Source organism: Fusarium musae, chromosome 2 (assembly GCF_019915245.1).
Source record: "Fusarium musae strain F31 chromosome 2, whole genome shotgun sequence".
In the NCBI taxonomy this organism is placed as follows: Eukaryota; Fungi; Ascomycota; class Sordariomycetes; order Hypocreales; family Nectriaceae; genus Fusarium; species Fusarium musae.
In genome coordinates this window covers 4,434,391-4,450,214 of record NC_058388.1, presented here as the reverse complement: position 1 = coordinate 4,450,214, position 15,824 = coordinate 4,434,391, and the positions used below count along the sequence as shown (strand labels likewise).

Genomic DNA, 15,824 nt, shown 5'->3' with positions numbered 1-15,824 from the left:
TGATTGACTGCTGATCTCTTCTTTATGTCGGCTACAACGGCACACAATCCCAAATTCCACATGCTCTCTCCCTCTCTTCCCCACGTAACCATCTGGGGGACGCATCGGTGATGTCAAGAGTGGATTCTCCCAAGTTTTGCTCTCTCAAACTGGTGATCCCCCAGCTTTTTAAATATGCACCGTTATCCCCAGCCCAACAAGCTTAAACTCTCAGTACCATAAACTTGGGTGGTTTGTTCAATATGCCGACTCACTTCTCAGACGATCCGCCGCAGGTCATCAACCCAGATGATCTGCACGTCGCTAATTCAAGGCTTCAGCAGAACTTGGATGGTTCTACGGACCATAGCGGCGATGAGAGAACGCATAATGCTAACGGCGCCGGGCTAGAGAAGCTGGGTACCTATGATAAGTATGAAATCACTGAGGATGATTGCTACGATGAGTTGGGCTATTCGTTTCCCAAGTGGAAGAAGTGGTACATTCTCACCGTCATCTTCTGGGTAAGCTATTCCAATATTGGTGTTTTGACTACTGGTTAATGGTTCAAAGGTCCAAGTCTCGATGAACTTCAACACCTCCCTCTACTCAAACGCCATCCCAGGCATCTCCGAAGAATTCCACGTCAGCGCCCAAGCCGCCCGCTGCGGCGCCATGATCTTCCTCGTCCTATACGCCTTTGGCTGCGAGCTCTGGGCTCCCTGGTCAGAGGAATTCGGTCGATGGCCCATCATGCAGGCCTCTCTATTCCTCGTCAACATCTGGCAGCTCCCTGTCGCATTGGCTCCCAACTTTGCTACAATCATGGTCGGTCGTGCGCTCGGTGGTCTTTCATCTGCTGGTGGTTCCGTCACACTGGGTATGATTGCTGATATGTGGGAGTCTGACCACCAGCAATACGCGGTTGCATATGTTGTGTTTTCTTCGGTTGGCGGTTCGGTGCTTGGACCTATTGTTGGTGGTTTCTGTGAACAGTACCTTCACTGGCGATGGTCGATCTGGATTCAGCTTATTCTTGGTGGATTTGTTCAGATTGTTCACTTCCTTACTGTTCCTGAGACCCGAAGCACAATTCTCATGAACCGCATTGCCAAGAAGAGAAGAAAGGAGACAAATGCCAACTTCTGGGGTCCTGATGAACTCGTCCCCTTCCGCGAGCGTTTCTCCGCCAAGGAGATCCTCATCACGTGGACCCGCCCCTTCAAGATGTTCCTCACAGAGCCCATCGTCCTCGTCCTTTCTCTCCTCTCCGGTTTCTCCGACGCTCTCATCTTTATGTTTATCCAGTCGTTCGCCCTGGTTTATAAGCAGTGGGACTTTGATGCTGTCCAGATTGGTCTGACATTCCTCGCTATCGGTGTTGGTTATGTCATCGCTTGGTTGGCGTTCATTCCTGCTATCAAGAAGAACGTCAAGGAGCGGAGAGAGAAGCCAAATGATGAGCGCGCGCAGTATGAGTCGCGTCTCTGGTTCTTGCTTTACACTGCGCCTTGCTTACCTATCGGATTGATCGGCTTTGCTTGGACCATCCAGGGTCCTCCTATTCACTGGATTGGTTCTTTGATCTTTGCCGCCATTGTCGGTATCGCCAACTACGCCATCTACATGGCTACCATTGACTACATGATCTGTGCCTGTAAGTTCACTTGTTTAACACGCAGGACCTCAACTGACAACATTTAGACGGCCCCTACTCTGCTTCCGCTACTGGAGGTAACGGCTGGGCTCGAGATTTCCTCGCTGGTGTTCTCACCGTCCCCGCTACACCATTCTTTAGCAACATTGGTGCTTCATCCGGCAAGAATCTCGAATACGCTTCAACCATCCTCTTCTGTATCTCATTCGTTCTCGTCGTCGCTGTTTACGTCATCTACTGGAAAGGTCCAGCTCTTCGAGCTCGATCACCTTTCGCTCAGCGTCTCGCTGGTGAGCGTCAAGAGAATGTCGAGCAGGGACGTCGGGGAAGTGTTGCATACGATGCTCGACGAAGGAGTAAGTCTATCCAACGTTACCGCGAAACGTCTTATACTAATGGCTAAATCAGGCTCAACTGCAACTGGAACTTCTGACGTTGAACGACCTCCTGTTGCTGCGCGACCTAGCTACGGACGCCAGTACAGCAACTCGAACCGTTTCTTTGGTGAGAGTCGTGTGACACCTCGTGGAACCCCTCGAGGTACTCCATCAGCAAGTCGCCGTAACAGCAAGCATTATTAGGGTGGAAGTTTGACGCTGTGGATTATTGAAGAGGACAAATGTTGAAATGATACCCTGTATTAAACGAGTTTCATGAATTGTAGTCTATTATTTATACTGATGATTGATCGATCGCAAGGTCAACAAGCATGGTGATATCCTCTGCTTTAGTGTTTGAAAGATCAATCTAGGCCTGTTGCTGCATCAAGCAAACCCACGTCATCATGGCCACGCGAAATGTCAGCTCAATTGGCGAGTCAGGTCTTCCTGGGCTCGGAGCTTTGTTTGCAGGGGGTTACGTCAATATGATGTCTCCTTGACGTGAGGCCTTTTCAAAGGATCAAAGGCGGGGCATAGTCATACTTGAACAGAATTTCACAACAAAGAGCCCTCCTTATCATAAGTGACCTGATCGGAACAAACTCAACTAAAATCACTCTGTATTGATCAGTACTGAAATTTATGTCGCTAAAGATTGGTGAGGCAGGACGAACTGAACAAGTATGTTACGGCGTAAGCCCTAGGAAGACGCCAGAGACATCATCTGCGTGCTCCCTTGAGCTGGAAGTGATAAGTATTAATACAATTGAGAATTGAACTCAACTACACAGCATATTTCCAGAAGCAATTCGTCTCAATATTTACGATACCGTCGTCCAAGCACCTTACAGTGGACCGCTGTCGATGACGCCAACTCCACTGCTTGTGTCAATCTCGACGTAGAACCGATCAGGAACCGCGTATAGTTCGTTGTAAGAGTATTGAGAGAACTCCTGCCCATTCTGAACGCCAATAGTTGCGCTTCCGCCATGCGTGGTTGTCGTATAGTACTCAAATCTGACCAAGCCGGGGTAATCTTCAAAGAAACTGGCCGTATAGTGCTCATTGAATCCAGTGTCGGCATTGCTACCAACTTGCCATTCTACAGTGAGCGTCTGGCCTCGGCCAGTCTCGTAGACGTCATAGAAAATTCCCGTGTTGCAGGTATCTCTGCGGAAGTACTGATCGTCCCAGTAGGGGAGGATGCTAACAGCCGGGATATTTGTACGAGGTAGTGGGTTGTTGTTGTAAGTCGAAGAGCCTGTATCTAAGGACAAAAGGCCGTTCGGAGACACAAAAACATATGTCGAAGAAGCTCCAAATACCCCGATTGGGAAAGGTGCTGTGAAGCCTTGGTTTCCATCATCCGAGTCGACCAGTGGGTCGGTAATGATCGGAGTGGGATTAGCTAGGACTAGAGTTTGGGCACAGACGGGCTCTGCGGCGGTTGTAGTTGTGGCCTCTGCAGTAGTAGTCTCGGCCTCTGTGATGGTCGCTGTCTGAGCCTCTGTGGTCGTTGTGTCCGCGGTCGTAGTTCCAGTCTCAGTGGTAGCTGTTGTCTCACCAACGGTCGTGGTAGTCTCGTCAGCCGTGGTCGTTCCCTCTTCAGTGGTGGTAGTGTCAGCTACAGACACACCGGTAGTGGTGGTCAGAAGCGTAGTAGGAGCCTCAGTCTCGGTGTCGCTGGTGACGATAGTTGCCACGATAGTGTCCGTCGTGGAGGACACAGGGAGGGTCGTGGCCGTGGATGTAGCGAGCGTAGTTGATGCCACAGAAGCTAAAACAAGTCAGTAAGGGTTCTCAGGCTAAAGCAACACCTGGAAGCTGAGGGACGTACTGGCAGAGGTTGTTGTTTTCGGTTTGCACGGGCCAGCAACGACCGACTCCGCCACGAAAAGGCTTAAGGCCAAGGACAAAAGCTTCTTTGAATGCATAGCGCGTAATAAGTGACGGAAATGTAACGAGTGGCAGCCTCTCAAACAAGAGGTCAGAGAGGATAAAGAATGCTAAGAATAGAGCTGATGGGCGGAAGATTCGTCTATATGACTATAAATACCAGCCAAGCGAGTCGTTGCTAATTTACTTCAATCTTTAAGGGGATCCATAGTCTGCCAGTAATTCAGCTAGCGCTCTCCTGCGGATCCGTTGGGTGGACCAAAGATAAGCTTAACTACCTAGAGTTAGGGCAATAGCGACAAACCTCGACCAAGAGCAACTCAAGACACTGGTTATGATCATCACTCACTTGTGAGTGCCCATCGAATCTTGACCGCATCATATTTCCTTCTAATCACACCATCATGATGCAAGTCCAAAGATGAATCACAAGAGACTAGACTGTTGGTTGGCTTGTCAAGTTCTCAAGTAATCCGAGCTGAAAGCAAGCGAAATGCCGCTAGTCTATTCTTAACTACCTATTACTCGAACTATCAACGCCACATGCAGCCACCAAATTGCGATTGGCAAAGTTTTAACAGAAAAACCGAATTGTATACTACTCTGTATTATCTATAGCATGCGCATAGCCATTGAATGATTGATGATCCAACATAGCTTCAGTAACTCGCGATAACTCCTCCCGTTCGTTTCCTGAAAGACCAATGCAGGTTTACAATCATGTGCTGTTGGTGTAGCAAACTAATTCGCGTCATTATAGCCACACGAAATGTCAGCTCAATTGGTGAGTCAGGTCATTCTACGCTCAGAGTCCTTCCGTCAATACGATGTTTCTTTCACGTAAGGCCTATCAAGGGATTGAAGGCGGTCACTTAGTTATGCACGGGCAGCTTTCCTTTCACAAGTGATCTGATCCACACGAAGTCTGCTACCGTAAATTCTCACGAAATTCATCACTGCTAGCACACGAACCCACTATCAAGGGTTTGGTTAGTTACATCTTGATCTCAGAACAATAATGTCTCGTCTCTCTCTCATTTCTTGCCTCCGTTGCCATGATCACCATCCATCCCAAACTGTAACGTCAAAGAAAAAGACACCATCTCCATGTTCATTGACTTCAAAGACACATATAGGAAATACAGTCCAGAACTGAATCCAAACTATACACTGTACTCGTAGTAGCCCGTTGCGTTGAGCTGTTGATGATGACAGCTCCCCTCTCTGTGGTGGTTGTCTACCCGCTAGTAGTTTCAGCCTCGGTCGTAGCTGTAGTCTCTACCGCTGCTGTGGTTATCCCATTAGCGGTAATGCTAGTCTCCTCGGCAGTTGTTGTTCCCTCTCCAGTAGTGGTAGCGCCCACTGATGCAGCTGTGGTGCTGGTTGGCAGCGTACTAGCAGTCTCAGTCTCGGTCTCGCTGGTTTCGGCGGTAGTGCTGGTCTCAGTTACTTCAACGGTAGGATCCGTGGTGGAAGACACAGGGAGGGCCGTGGTCGTGGTTACAGGGACCTCATCTGCGATTGAGTTGCGACGTGCAGCTGAGTGCTTATTCCGGCGGAGAGCGAGAGAACTTAGTAGATCAAGTGGAATATATGGAGCATATGGATCATAACCTTGATAGCCTAGAACAAGTCAATAAGGTTCCTGGGTCGAAACGGCAGGGTCTGTAAACTGGGGGACGTACGGCTACTGGTAGAAGTGGTAGGAGTGATAGAACTGCTAGGTGTCTTCTACTTGCAGGGATTGGTAAATGCCGACTCCGCCACGAAAAGGTTCAAGGCTAGGGAAAGAAACGTATTTGAATGCATGCTTCTTATAGAATGTCTTATTTGGTGAAAGAGTAATAAGAAAGACAGGCTCTCGAACAAGGACGAAGGAGAACAAAGAATGCTAAGAATAGGGTTGATGGACAGAAGAATCGTCTAAAGATGACTTTAGACACAAGCTGGGCTAGTATTTATTAATTTCCTTCAATCTTGAAGAGTTCGGGGGGTTGTCTGGTCTTCTGCTGCAGCCACACTGAAGAGAACACCGCCTGCTTATATGCCTGTGAGCATTCGGATGGTCGCATCATAGATAGAACTATATAGTCAATGGCTTATATTTTAGAGTTAATATTAAGCACAGGAAAACCAGAGTCTATTCTGCCTGGTGGAGTTAATAAGCTTTTGTGTTATTCTGACCGAGTGGCTTAGAGATCTGTGCTGCGGAAACTGATTGAATTTTCCGAAATGAACGAACTTGACAGAGCCACATGCAGCCACCATATCGCGATTGGCAAGAACTGAAGTTGGCAGAAGGCCAGAGCCCTGCTCAATTTCATCAGCAAGTATCTCTCGTAGCTTTGGGCTTGTGCCGCAAGACTTCTCAGGGCTGAGCGTGCAAGCCAATGACGTTATTGAATGGCTCATTCGCCTGGCCATAGACCCTCAGATATTGTCCCTTAGCTTCCTTCTTTACAGCGATTTATAGAGTTTTACAGTAATTACTTCCTAGCAATTCATGCAAGAGGAGGAGTACTTTATAGATATAGATCATGTTATTGCCTATAATGATAGACGTCTCTTTACAGCTGATATGGAAACTGGAGCTTAGTAAACTGGTATGCAAGGTTTTAACTCTCTTCGTGCCTACTGCTAAGGGCCAAGTTGGGGTCTTAAAGGCGCCGACAAGGTAATTGCTCAAGATGTTGTTGTCGAATTTCCGTAATTAGGAGCAACCGACCTCCTGGCTGCACCACCCGATGAACAATGACGCCTCCGACCTGCAGCGCTTTCTCAAGGTGTTATGGTGCGCTGAACGGATATCTACAAATCGAGCTACGAGTATAAATAAGAGTGAGTTAAACCACAGAATAGAGGGCATCAAGAAGCTGTTTGTTGCTGGGAGTCTTGAGATCGGATCAAGGATCATCCGTCCCGCAAGTAAGATCTTGGTGCCAGTCATGGCATGGCGTGTGTAAATAGTAGCTTATTTTCAATTTAATCCTTGAATTGACATAACATTTTCATTCAGATTAAAGAGCCTGAGGTATGGCGCGACCAATATCCGAACTAATCAATACCGCTGATCCTGGTATCAATCTGATCCACGAATGGGCACGAGACAATAGTGAGCCGTGTGAAATTCTGCCGCCTGATGAAGGCTTGCGCAGCGACATTCTATTGCAACTGCAGGTCACGACACGCTCAATTCTCGGCGCAGTGGCCTACGAAACCGGCGGCATCCTGGCGCTCAACAAACGGGTGCGAATACTCGGATCTGGCTCAGACCGCTCTCTTCTGACTGCCAATGGGACGATTGGAGGCCATAGTGGACTTCTTATTGTCGGCGATGATATATTGGGCGGCGCTTTTGCACTCAATGGTGGGCACTTTGGCAATGAGGCGATTGGCCAGATCTATTATCTTGCAGCCGACGATCTTGTCTGGACTTCCCTTGACGTCGGCTACACGGACTTTATCTATTGTTGCCTGACGCAGACCACAATCTGCTTAGTCGACTCTTTTTAGACTTCGAGTCATATGTGCAAGAGCCTCCGCCTTTTAATAAGGCACTCTCCATCATTCCTTTTCTTTGGTCTAAAGAATCTCGCAATGGTCCCGTGAGTGTCGCGGTTATTGACGCTACCGAGGCAGTAAACGTCCACATTGACATCGCAGGCCAACTCACTGAAGAAGCCTCATAATAGGGTGATGGCGCTGGTCCTATTATCTGGATGAAAAAATAGTTGAATTGAAGAATTTCATTCCGCTTACTATGAAATTGGTTGTTTGCGGATTTGAAGTTACCAAGAGCCGTGAGGACTTGAGTCATGTCAGCAAAAGACCACGTATAGGACAGCTTTCCTTGATTTCAGGTAGCTGGGCGTATAAGCCGTTAATGTTATTGGCTGGGTTGTTTAAATAAATGAGTCATCATACCATAATCTAACAGAACGACGTATTATGCCCCTGAGTCTCTTTACAGCGATTCCTGGACTTCTACGGCAATAAGCGGGGGTTGGTCGATGAAACTTGTTGTTGATTGAAGCCTACACGTTTAAAGCTCGAGAAACATATGTGAGCTCTGCGACCTGAGTGAGATGTATATTGCCACAGTAAGATGCCAGTACTGATTTCAGCCCTCACCTGTCCACCTTTACTTTCTTACCCTCCGACCTTAACCAATAATAACATCAAGCTCAAGGTTCTCTCCCTCTTTAACACGATACTTGGCAGTAATGTTCCTACGATCAATGTTCAAAACCGACTGCTCAGTCAATCTAGCCTTACGCCTCTTGGTCTTATCAGTAGGATCTCCATAGTACTCAGGCAGAGACTGAGCACCGGTGATGTTATCCGCGAGGCCAGTGATGATGTCAAGCCAGGGCTTGTACATGTGAACGCCGATGGCAACGGAGAAAGCTTCTTTGCCTTCCTCGTTCTTGAAGCGCAGCAGGCCTGCGGTGCCGCTGTCACCCATGTAGAGGGACAGCACGTCGTTTTGCTCGTTCCACTCGCAGCCGTCGGTGTAGTGCCAGCAGGCTTTCTCGACGATGTGGAAGTAGGCGTTTTGGTTGGTTTGGTAGACGCGGACTTTGACGGTGTAGGGCATTCGACGATCAGGATGAGAGGAGGGGACGAACTTGAATGGTTTTCTAGGGAGGAGCTACAGTAGGTTTTGGTTCTTGAGTGTTGAACTGTTTGGTTGATAGCGAAGAAAAGGAGTACTGGCGGCAGTAGTCAGGACTCTTATACCCTTTCCTGATTCATCCTCACTCTTCGCTCTTTTCGAGAGACCTTTTGTCACCTCATAGGCACTGCGATGACATTCTTTTTCGCTGCAAGTTGAGAGGTTGGCGTCTTGCGGTGAAGGCACATGCATGAAAGCCTGACGGATGTGCCGTGTCTCAGTCTTCAATCTTTTATCACTGGTCAGTGCAGAGGTTCAGTTGCAGTCTGTGTAAGGCATCTTACGCTGTATGCTTGATCAGCTGTGTCTGTGAGGGATGTTTGATGTGCCGCGAGGGCTCAATCATACTTTCATTGATTTGCCTTTTTGCTGCCCGAAACCGTGAAATGGATTTTCAACAAGACGTGGAACATGTAGTTGATACTACAAAGTCTAAGCCTACCATGGCACTCTGTACAGGCAGGTTGAATTGTTATAATATGAATTCGCCGTGTTATGTTTGGGCACTCAAGTAAGCTCAGAGATTTGATTTCGCCGGTGTAGCTTACTTCGATAGGGAGCCAAAAAGACATCACAGGAATCAGAACCCAAGGAACGGCTCATCATAAGCACGCTCATCACACTGCCTCACTGGAAGTTTTCAGCTGTCAAAGTTCATATGATCGCCATTTTGTTTTCCTAACAGCGTGAGATAGCTTCCCTGACCCCCCTCTTTACCCCTCTGCTACATCTTAAAGCTTATGCATATCGTCCGAAGGAGACAGATGCTGGAATGCGGCCCGTTCCTACCCGGGGCTTGGGTTCTATAGCTTTCTACTATGACGCGGGGGCACATGCGTGTTTCTAGCTATTGGTGTTCGTCAAAAGCTTGAGCTTGTCGGTCAATGTGTTTTGAAACAATGAGAATCATGACCGAATATCTTGTCTCAGAGATAATTAGCGGATAGCCCCCGATGTCGGATGAGTCCCTTCTGATATGCCATCAAGGCTCAATGCACATTAATTAATGCGAGTTGCTGGATTTATGCATGGGATCTAATTGTGAAGCCATGAATGCTTGAAAGAAAGTTCATAAAAGAAACGCTAGATCTATGATTAAAAGGCTAATACAAAATATACTCCTCAATAATCTTCAAGAAGATCATCTCCAAAGTCCCCATACTAACAGTATAGTGCGCAACCCCCATACCCCTCTTGTTCCGCTCCAAAGTCTCAATCACCTCAACAACCTGGCCCTTTCTATTCTGAGACATAGCAAAAGCCTCATCAGCAGTGCTATTCGCCGGAATACTGAAGCGAAGCTGTCCGCCCAGACTCAACCCTCTAAAGTTGGCGCCTGGGAATGTCTGGCGAATCCATGCTTCCACCTTTTGCATCTCGACTTGGTCTGATGTTGGTGCTGACTCTAAGACTAAGTCTACTTCGTAGGAGTTGCTGTGTCTGTTGCGGAGTTCTTGGATTGTGCCGGCGGCGAGGATGCGTTTGGAGAGAATGGCGACGCGGGTTGCTAGCATGTCTGCTTCTTCCATCGAGTGCGTCTATAAGCCATTAGTATGTTGATAAAATACGAGGAGGCAGGCACTTACCGTCAACAGCACTGAGCGACTTGATGAAATGCCTGATAGCATAGCCCACATGTCACGTTTGGCTATGGGATCCATCGCTGAGCTCGGTTCATCAAGGATGAGAATCGGTGGGTTGCCTGTACCGGTCAGTCTTGTTCAATGGTATCAAGCGATGTAACATACCTAGTAGCGCGATAGCCAAACTCAACTTTCGCTTGTTTCCGCCAGATAACCGAGATGTCAGCTTATCAGCGTGAGGCCTCAGTCCAACCTTGGACATAACCAAGTTGACGTTCCGCTGTATATCTGCGATCCCCTTCACGCGAGCGTAGAAAGCTAGCTGTTGGCGCACGGTTATCTGGTCCAAAGCGTCGAATTGTGGGCAATCTATCACTCCATCAGTAGGTGAAAAGATCAAGTAGACGACCATGCTTACAGCCTATGCTCTGTCGCCCAGCTCGGGTATCCTTCTGCATGTCCACACCCTTGATGTAGATGTTGCCGTAATCTGGGCGGACTTCACCTCGCATCATGTTGATGGTAGTCGTCTTACCAGCGCCGTTGGGTCCCAGAAGTGCTAGTCGAGCGTTAGTCACGGGACGACAAAAAGGCTGAGAAGGGTATTTACCAAGTAGCTCTCCTTTTGCCATCGTGAGAGAAACACCATCAACAGCAACATTACCGCCAAATGACTTGTATATCTGATCAACATCGACCAAGTTCCCGCTCATGCCTCGAGACTTGACCATCGGCGCCATCTCAATGTGAGCATCCTTCGCGTTCATTCTCTTCTTCTGATATAATGGAACGATATACTCTGCCCACAGACTTCGAAGCGTCCATGTTCTTCCGTCAAGTAACAGCAGGAGAGCAAACAAGTACGTGACTTGGATACAGAGGAGAAGAATCGGGCCGCCGTAGGCGTGGATGTTGCCGGGATAGCCTATCACTGCATCGCCACGACATCCTGCGGCCCAGACATTGAGGCCGACGACCATAGCGCGGAAGAGGTTGGCGACGGGGAAGCAGAGACCGAGGATGAAAACCGCTGTATCCATGGAAGAAGACCTATTACCGGGGCTTTGGTTGACAGAGGCAATCTGGTAAGTCAGCATGCGTCTGGTGAGGATAGGTGAAGTGACATACCATGAGTCCTGCGACGGAGATACCAAACATCAAAAGCGAAACACAAAAGGATATTCCAAAAGAAGAGAGTTCTGATCGAGCAAAAAGAGAAATGATGTAGCACCAAAGCATCATTGCAAAGCCGTACAGAAGCATGACAGGGAAGAGGTGCCAAACGCCGTACCACTTTAGAATGATCAAAGAAATAAACAAGGTAGACAGACAGGAGATAATGAGTACAAATGCTATATCGATGATGATGTGTGATGCCCACAGAGCAAGAGGCTGGATCGAGTTGGAGTATTGTAGGGTTCGAATCTTTCGAAGTCGTTCGTACGCGGGGTATAGAGCGAAGAATGCTGGGTAGAGGACGTGCAAGACGGTGAGTAGCTAGATAGTATCACGTTAGTGCCTGTCATCTGACGAGGCCAAGAGTGACTTACGATAGCAAGAAACATGCCGGGGCCAGTGTCAGACTGTCCATGTGGTTAGTCGAAGCCAGGGAACTAAATTACATGGCTACTTACCGGTATCGAAGAGCTGAAGTATGCAAAAGACAAAGAAATTGGAGTTTCGCTCTTGAGCTGACTCCACATATTCAACATCAACATCGATCCATCAGCCCCATGCTCAGCGTTATACGTAAGCGTATCTTTATCCTTCCCATCCATGTACAGCGCGCCTGGTACAAGTTGTCCCGGCTTATCACGAACTTGTTTCAAGAAAGCATCATAGTCATCTTGAAACTTGAATTGATCTGGATAAGCCTTCATATCATACTCCTTTCCGATAGGATACTTTGACAATGAGCGAAAGAGAGTCTTGTTAAGAGAGCTTGAGCCGACGAGCATGGAGATGTTATCAGAACCTGCGAGATCGTAGTAGCCATTTGGACGAAGAGCTATGGGCCATGGTTCTTCGAGGATGGATGAGTCGGTTGATACGCATGGTGTTGGCTGGAAGGGTGTTGGATCGTTGGCCATGGCGCTGAAGACGGGTGTGAAGATTAGTGGGATCGCCAAAGCGAGGATGTACCACCAGAACCCTCTCTTCAGAACTAACAAACGCTTGAGGAGGAGAGCTGAGAGTTGTTGTAGGAATGAAGCTTGTGTTCCTGAACTGAGTTGACTGTCCGGTGTCTCACTACCTTCAAGAAAAGGACTCCGGTCAGAAACTCCAACATCATCATCATCACCTTCATCAGCGACTTTGAGGAAGACATCTTCCATAGTAGGTCCACTCAATGATGTATCAGAGTATCCTGCCCCTTGTAAGGATGTCAAAAGCGCTGCAGCAGATGTCGAGTCAGGAGTGTTAAACACAGTCTGCCCCTGATGTACAGTCGTAGCATATGGTGTGCTCGGTGGGTCCTGGACGCCCGGTAAATGGACTCGATACCCTCCTCCGTGCAGATTCTTCAATGCTGCTGTTGAACCCTGACACTTGACATGGCCATGCGACACAATGACGACTTGATCGGCTAAAACTTCGCATTCGTCGAGGAAGTGAGTCGTGAGGATAAGACTTCGCTTCTGACGTTCGGCGAGGATAATGTTCCACATTGCTCTTCGAGAGACAGGATCCTATACTTGTTAGTGAGTGAAGCGTCAATGCGTGGGGTGCTTACCATCCCAGTGGTGACTTCGTCCATGAGGCAGATTGAACTACCGCCTGCTAACATACACAGCATTTGGACCTTTCTCATCTGACCTCCACTCAGTGTACCGACAGGACTGTGCTTCTTTAGGGAAAGATCACAGGATTCGACGAGGGCATCTAGGGATTGGGTATCTGTGGCTCCGCCTTTCATCATAGCCCATAGTCTACCGTGTTCGAGGACTGAAAGCTCGGGCCAGTGGATGTTGCGTTGGGGGCAGATCCCTTGCGAGTTAGTTGAAGAATCAAGTTGAGATTATAGACTTACCAAGATTGGAGCGAGGGGCGTTGACATTTATCGAGCCGCTTGTGAGCTTTTGTGTACCAGCGATTAGACCTAGTGTTGTTGTCTTGCCAGATCCATTGATGCCGAGCAGACACAGGACTTGCTTTCTCGGCATGGAAAAGCTAAGTGAGTTGACAGCTATCGTTGGACGAGCCCTCCGGCAACATCGTCTCCATAGGGAAGGCTTGTATGTTTTCGTGAGGTCGACAATTTCGAGGGCTGTTGAAGAATCGCTCGTTCCGTTGGCGTTTGTGAACTTCCTACCCTTGTTGCTAACACCATGAGAGCACTTCTCAATAAGGATAGCAAGCAAGGGATAGAACACAATTGTTAGAAGCAACAGGCCCCATAACATAGAGACTGTAACTTCGTATATACGTGGATGATGGGGAGCTGGCTTCGAGATGTTCGTTGCGAGACCTTGGGCTTCGTTTCGACAGAGTTGGTTCAGGAAGAATATGTAACTCGAGCTGGGAAAGATCGCGGATAGGATTAGGACGATAAGCGCTGGAACGTTTTCGGGTTTCGAATCGAGGATTTCGCAGAGGGTGGCGAGGAGCATTAAGACGATGACCATGGATATGGCGGTATATCGGATGTTGATGGTGGCTGCGAATACACTCATGCTTGTGAGGGATAGACCGGAGAGGATCTGCCAGAGAATGACGATTCCAGCATTCGAGGTCGGGACGAGGAGGGTCGCATACACTACTACCATTAGCGGAATAGACAAAAGATGGTATGCTGTACTTACAAGCTCCAAATATGATCCAACTCGGCAAGTAAATGATATTAAAAGCAATAAGATAGCTCAACACCCTCGCCGATGCAGCACCACCAGTCATCACATCAATCAACTGCGCCATCCCCGCCTCTCTCTCAGTCGATATCATTCCAATGATATGAAACACCGACGAAATCATACTCAGAAAACACACGATCCCAAAACCACCGACCATAGTAGCCGCAAAATTGCGACGCTTTATCTCAGCAGCTTCATATTGCGTTATCCGTGTAAACATGTAACTGTTCGGAGTCGTGGTTGAATTCGTGATTGCGTTTTCGACAGCGAGTTGGAGCGGTGCGTAGTGGTTCTTCGAAGGCGTGGCAATGTCGAATTTGGTTGATGCTCGTGCTGAACTAACTCTGATGGTATAACTCCACGTCTTGTTACCTGCTTTACTAAGAGGTGAATCGTTGAAAATAACAGCAGCGTAACAATTCGTCACACCGCTTAAACTCGTAGGACAGCGTTTTCGTAAATCAGTTTCACTATCAGCAACTTCAACGCTCCCCTTCAAACCATCTTTAATCTTGGTGATAACACCACCAACATCAGACCCCGCGTTCGAGCCCTGCACAAAGACAAGTTTTGTACCAGGGGGCAGAGTCTCAGCAAGGTTTGGAATGGGGGATGGCTCTCCAACGCCATACCTGCTTCCATCGCCTGTGAAGTTCTGGATTTGGAGGACCAGAACGAGAATCAGGACGGGGATGAGGAGAGCTCGGAGGAGTGTTGAGAGCCAGTGCTTGACGAGTGTAATCAGGAAGATTTTCCTTGTCAGGGCTTGTAGTTGCCGGACCCATAGTCTTGTGGATGAGAACATGATGTGTGAAGGATGAAGATATTCGTGATATGATTATGTTAGGCACTATATACAGATCATGACTGTCTGGGCTGCCTCTGGACGAATTGGAAGTCATAGTATCCCGCGGGGCGGGGCTCAAGGGGGTGAAAGAAAACATGACAGCTGGATAGGTATGTGACCAACCAATCTTGTATCACAGGCGTTTCGTGAATTTTTTTCACAATGAGGCCAGATGCATTATCACAGTAACTGCCTTCTTAAAGTAGTTAGCAGACTTACGTGCCTCCAGTTTCATCGAGGTCTGTTTACATAATGTCACCATCGAGTCTATAATAAGAAGGTTAAAGGGAAATTAAATTGAGTAGTGGAGACAAGGCTGATTCTGAGTTAGGTTTACTTCACTCAAGCTCTGGGACCAAGAAATAAGTTCCTGCAGCCCTAAGAGCATAGCCTAGATCGTGACGACGACTTCATCCTAGTGAAGGAAAAATGATTGATTCTCGTATTGGCAGATGTGAAACTGGTGGGTACGTGCACTTTTTACTGCTCAGCCACCACCTTGACGTTTGCGGTCCCACTATCACAAGCTAAAACAAACAGGAGCAGTCTAGAACAAAAAGCTATCGAGGGACGACTTGTTTTAGTTTTATCAGATCATGGTTTAGAGGTTATTGGTTGGAGGTAGTTCGGTGATTTACGGTATGGGCTTAGCTTGCGGGTGTCGGGAGGTGAACGTTGCATTCAGGTACACCAAGCGGAATTGCTGCCGTTGGAGTCTAGGCATGGTTTCCACGTTGCATCTCTTGGCTTGGAGAGCTGATTGGTCGCCCTTTTACGATGTAGGGTTGACGGTAGGGCGGATTGTCGGCAGTGGGAGTTCGGTGGTGCTTGGGCTTGCCGAGGGGACCAGTGACGTTGATGAAGGGGGAGGCTGTGAAGGGATAAGGAATATAGGAGATGATCATTGTGGTTAAGCGTGACTCCTGACTCTGCAGTATGTTGTCAGAATTCGGTAA

The 15,824-nt window shown here is 48.1% G+C and overlaps 5 protein-coding genes across 5 annotated transcripts; 2 read left to right on the top strand and 3 right to left on the bottom strand.

The window, feature by feature from the left end:
- Positions 1–242: 242 nt before the first annotated feature.
- J7337_003266 (uncharacterized protein) lies at positions 243–2,217 on the top strand (the record flags this gene model as incomplete). The annotated part of the gene is made up of 4 exons (XM_044820983.1): positions 243–503; positions 553–1,636; positions 1,684–1,992; positions 2,045–2,217. 4 exons carry the CDS (start codon positions 243–245, stop codon positions 2,215–2,217), a joined length of 1,827 nt encoding a protein of 608 aa, XP_044685283.1.
- A 644-nt stretch (positions 2,218–2,861) lies between these two features.
- J7337_003265 (uncharacterized protein) lies at positions 2,862–3,950 on the bottom strand (the record flags this gene model as incomplete). The annotated part of the gene is made up of 2 exons (XM_044820982.1): positions 2,862–3,793; positions 3,854–3,950. 2 exons carry the CDS (start codon positions 3,948–3,950, stop codon positions 2,862–2,864), a joined length of 1,029 nt encoding a protein of 342 aa, XP_044685282.1.
- Positions 3,951–6,945: 2,995 nt separating this feature from the next.
- Positions 6,946–7,601, top strand: J7337_003264 (uncharacterized protein; the record flags this gene model as incomplete). Its single annotated transcript, XM_044820981.1, has 2 exons — positions 6,946–7,381; positions 7,426–7,601. The coding sequence occupies 2 exons, from the start codon at positions 6,946–6,948 to the stop codon at positions 7,599–7,601; spliced, it is 612 nt and encodes a 203-aa protein (XP_044685281.1).
- Positions 7,602–8,074: 473 nt separating this feature from the next.
- On the bottom strand, positions 8,075–8,667 carry J7337_003263 (uncharacterized protein; the record flags this gene model as incomplete). Its single annotated transcript, XM_044820980.1, has 2 exons — positions 8,075–8,563; positions 8,653–8,667. 2 exons carry the CDS (start codon positions 8,665–8,667, stop codon positions 8,075–8,077), a joined length of 504 nt encoding a protein of 167 aa, XP_044685280.1.
- Positions 8,668–9,690: 1,023 nt separating this feature from the next.
- Positions 9,691–14,826, bottom strand: J7337_003262 (uncharacterized protein; the record flags this gene model as incomplete). The annotated part of the gene is made up of 10 exons (XM_044820979.1): positions 9,691–10,125; positions 10,174–10,289; positions 10,336–10,539; positions 10,589–11,252; positions 11,299–11,667; positions 11,721–11,753; positions 11,805–12,860; positions 12,905–13,158; positions 13,202–13,927; positions 14,145–14,826. The coding sequence occupies 10 exons, from the start codon at positions 14,824–14,826 to the stop codon at positions 9,691–9,693; spliced, it is 4,539 nt and encodes a 1,512-aa protein (XP_044685279.1).
- Positions 14,827–15,824: the final 998 nt, after the last annotated feature.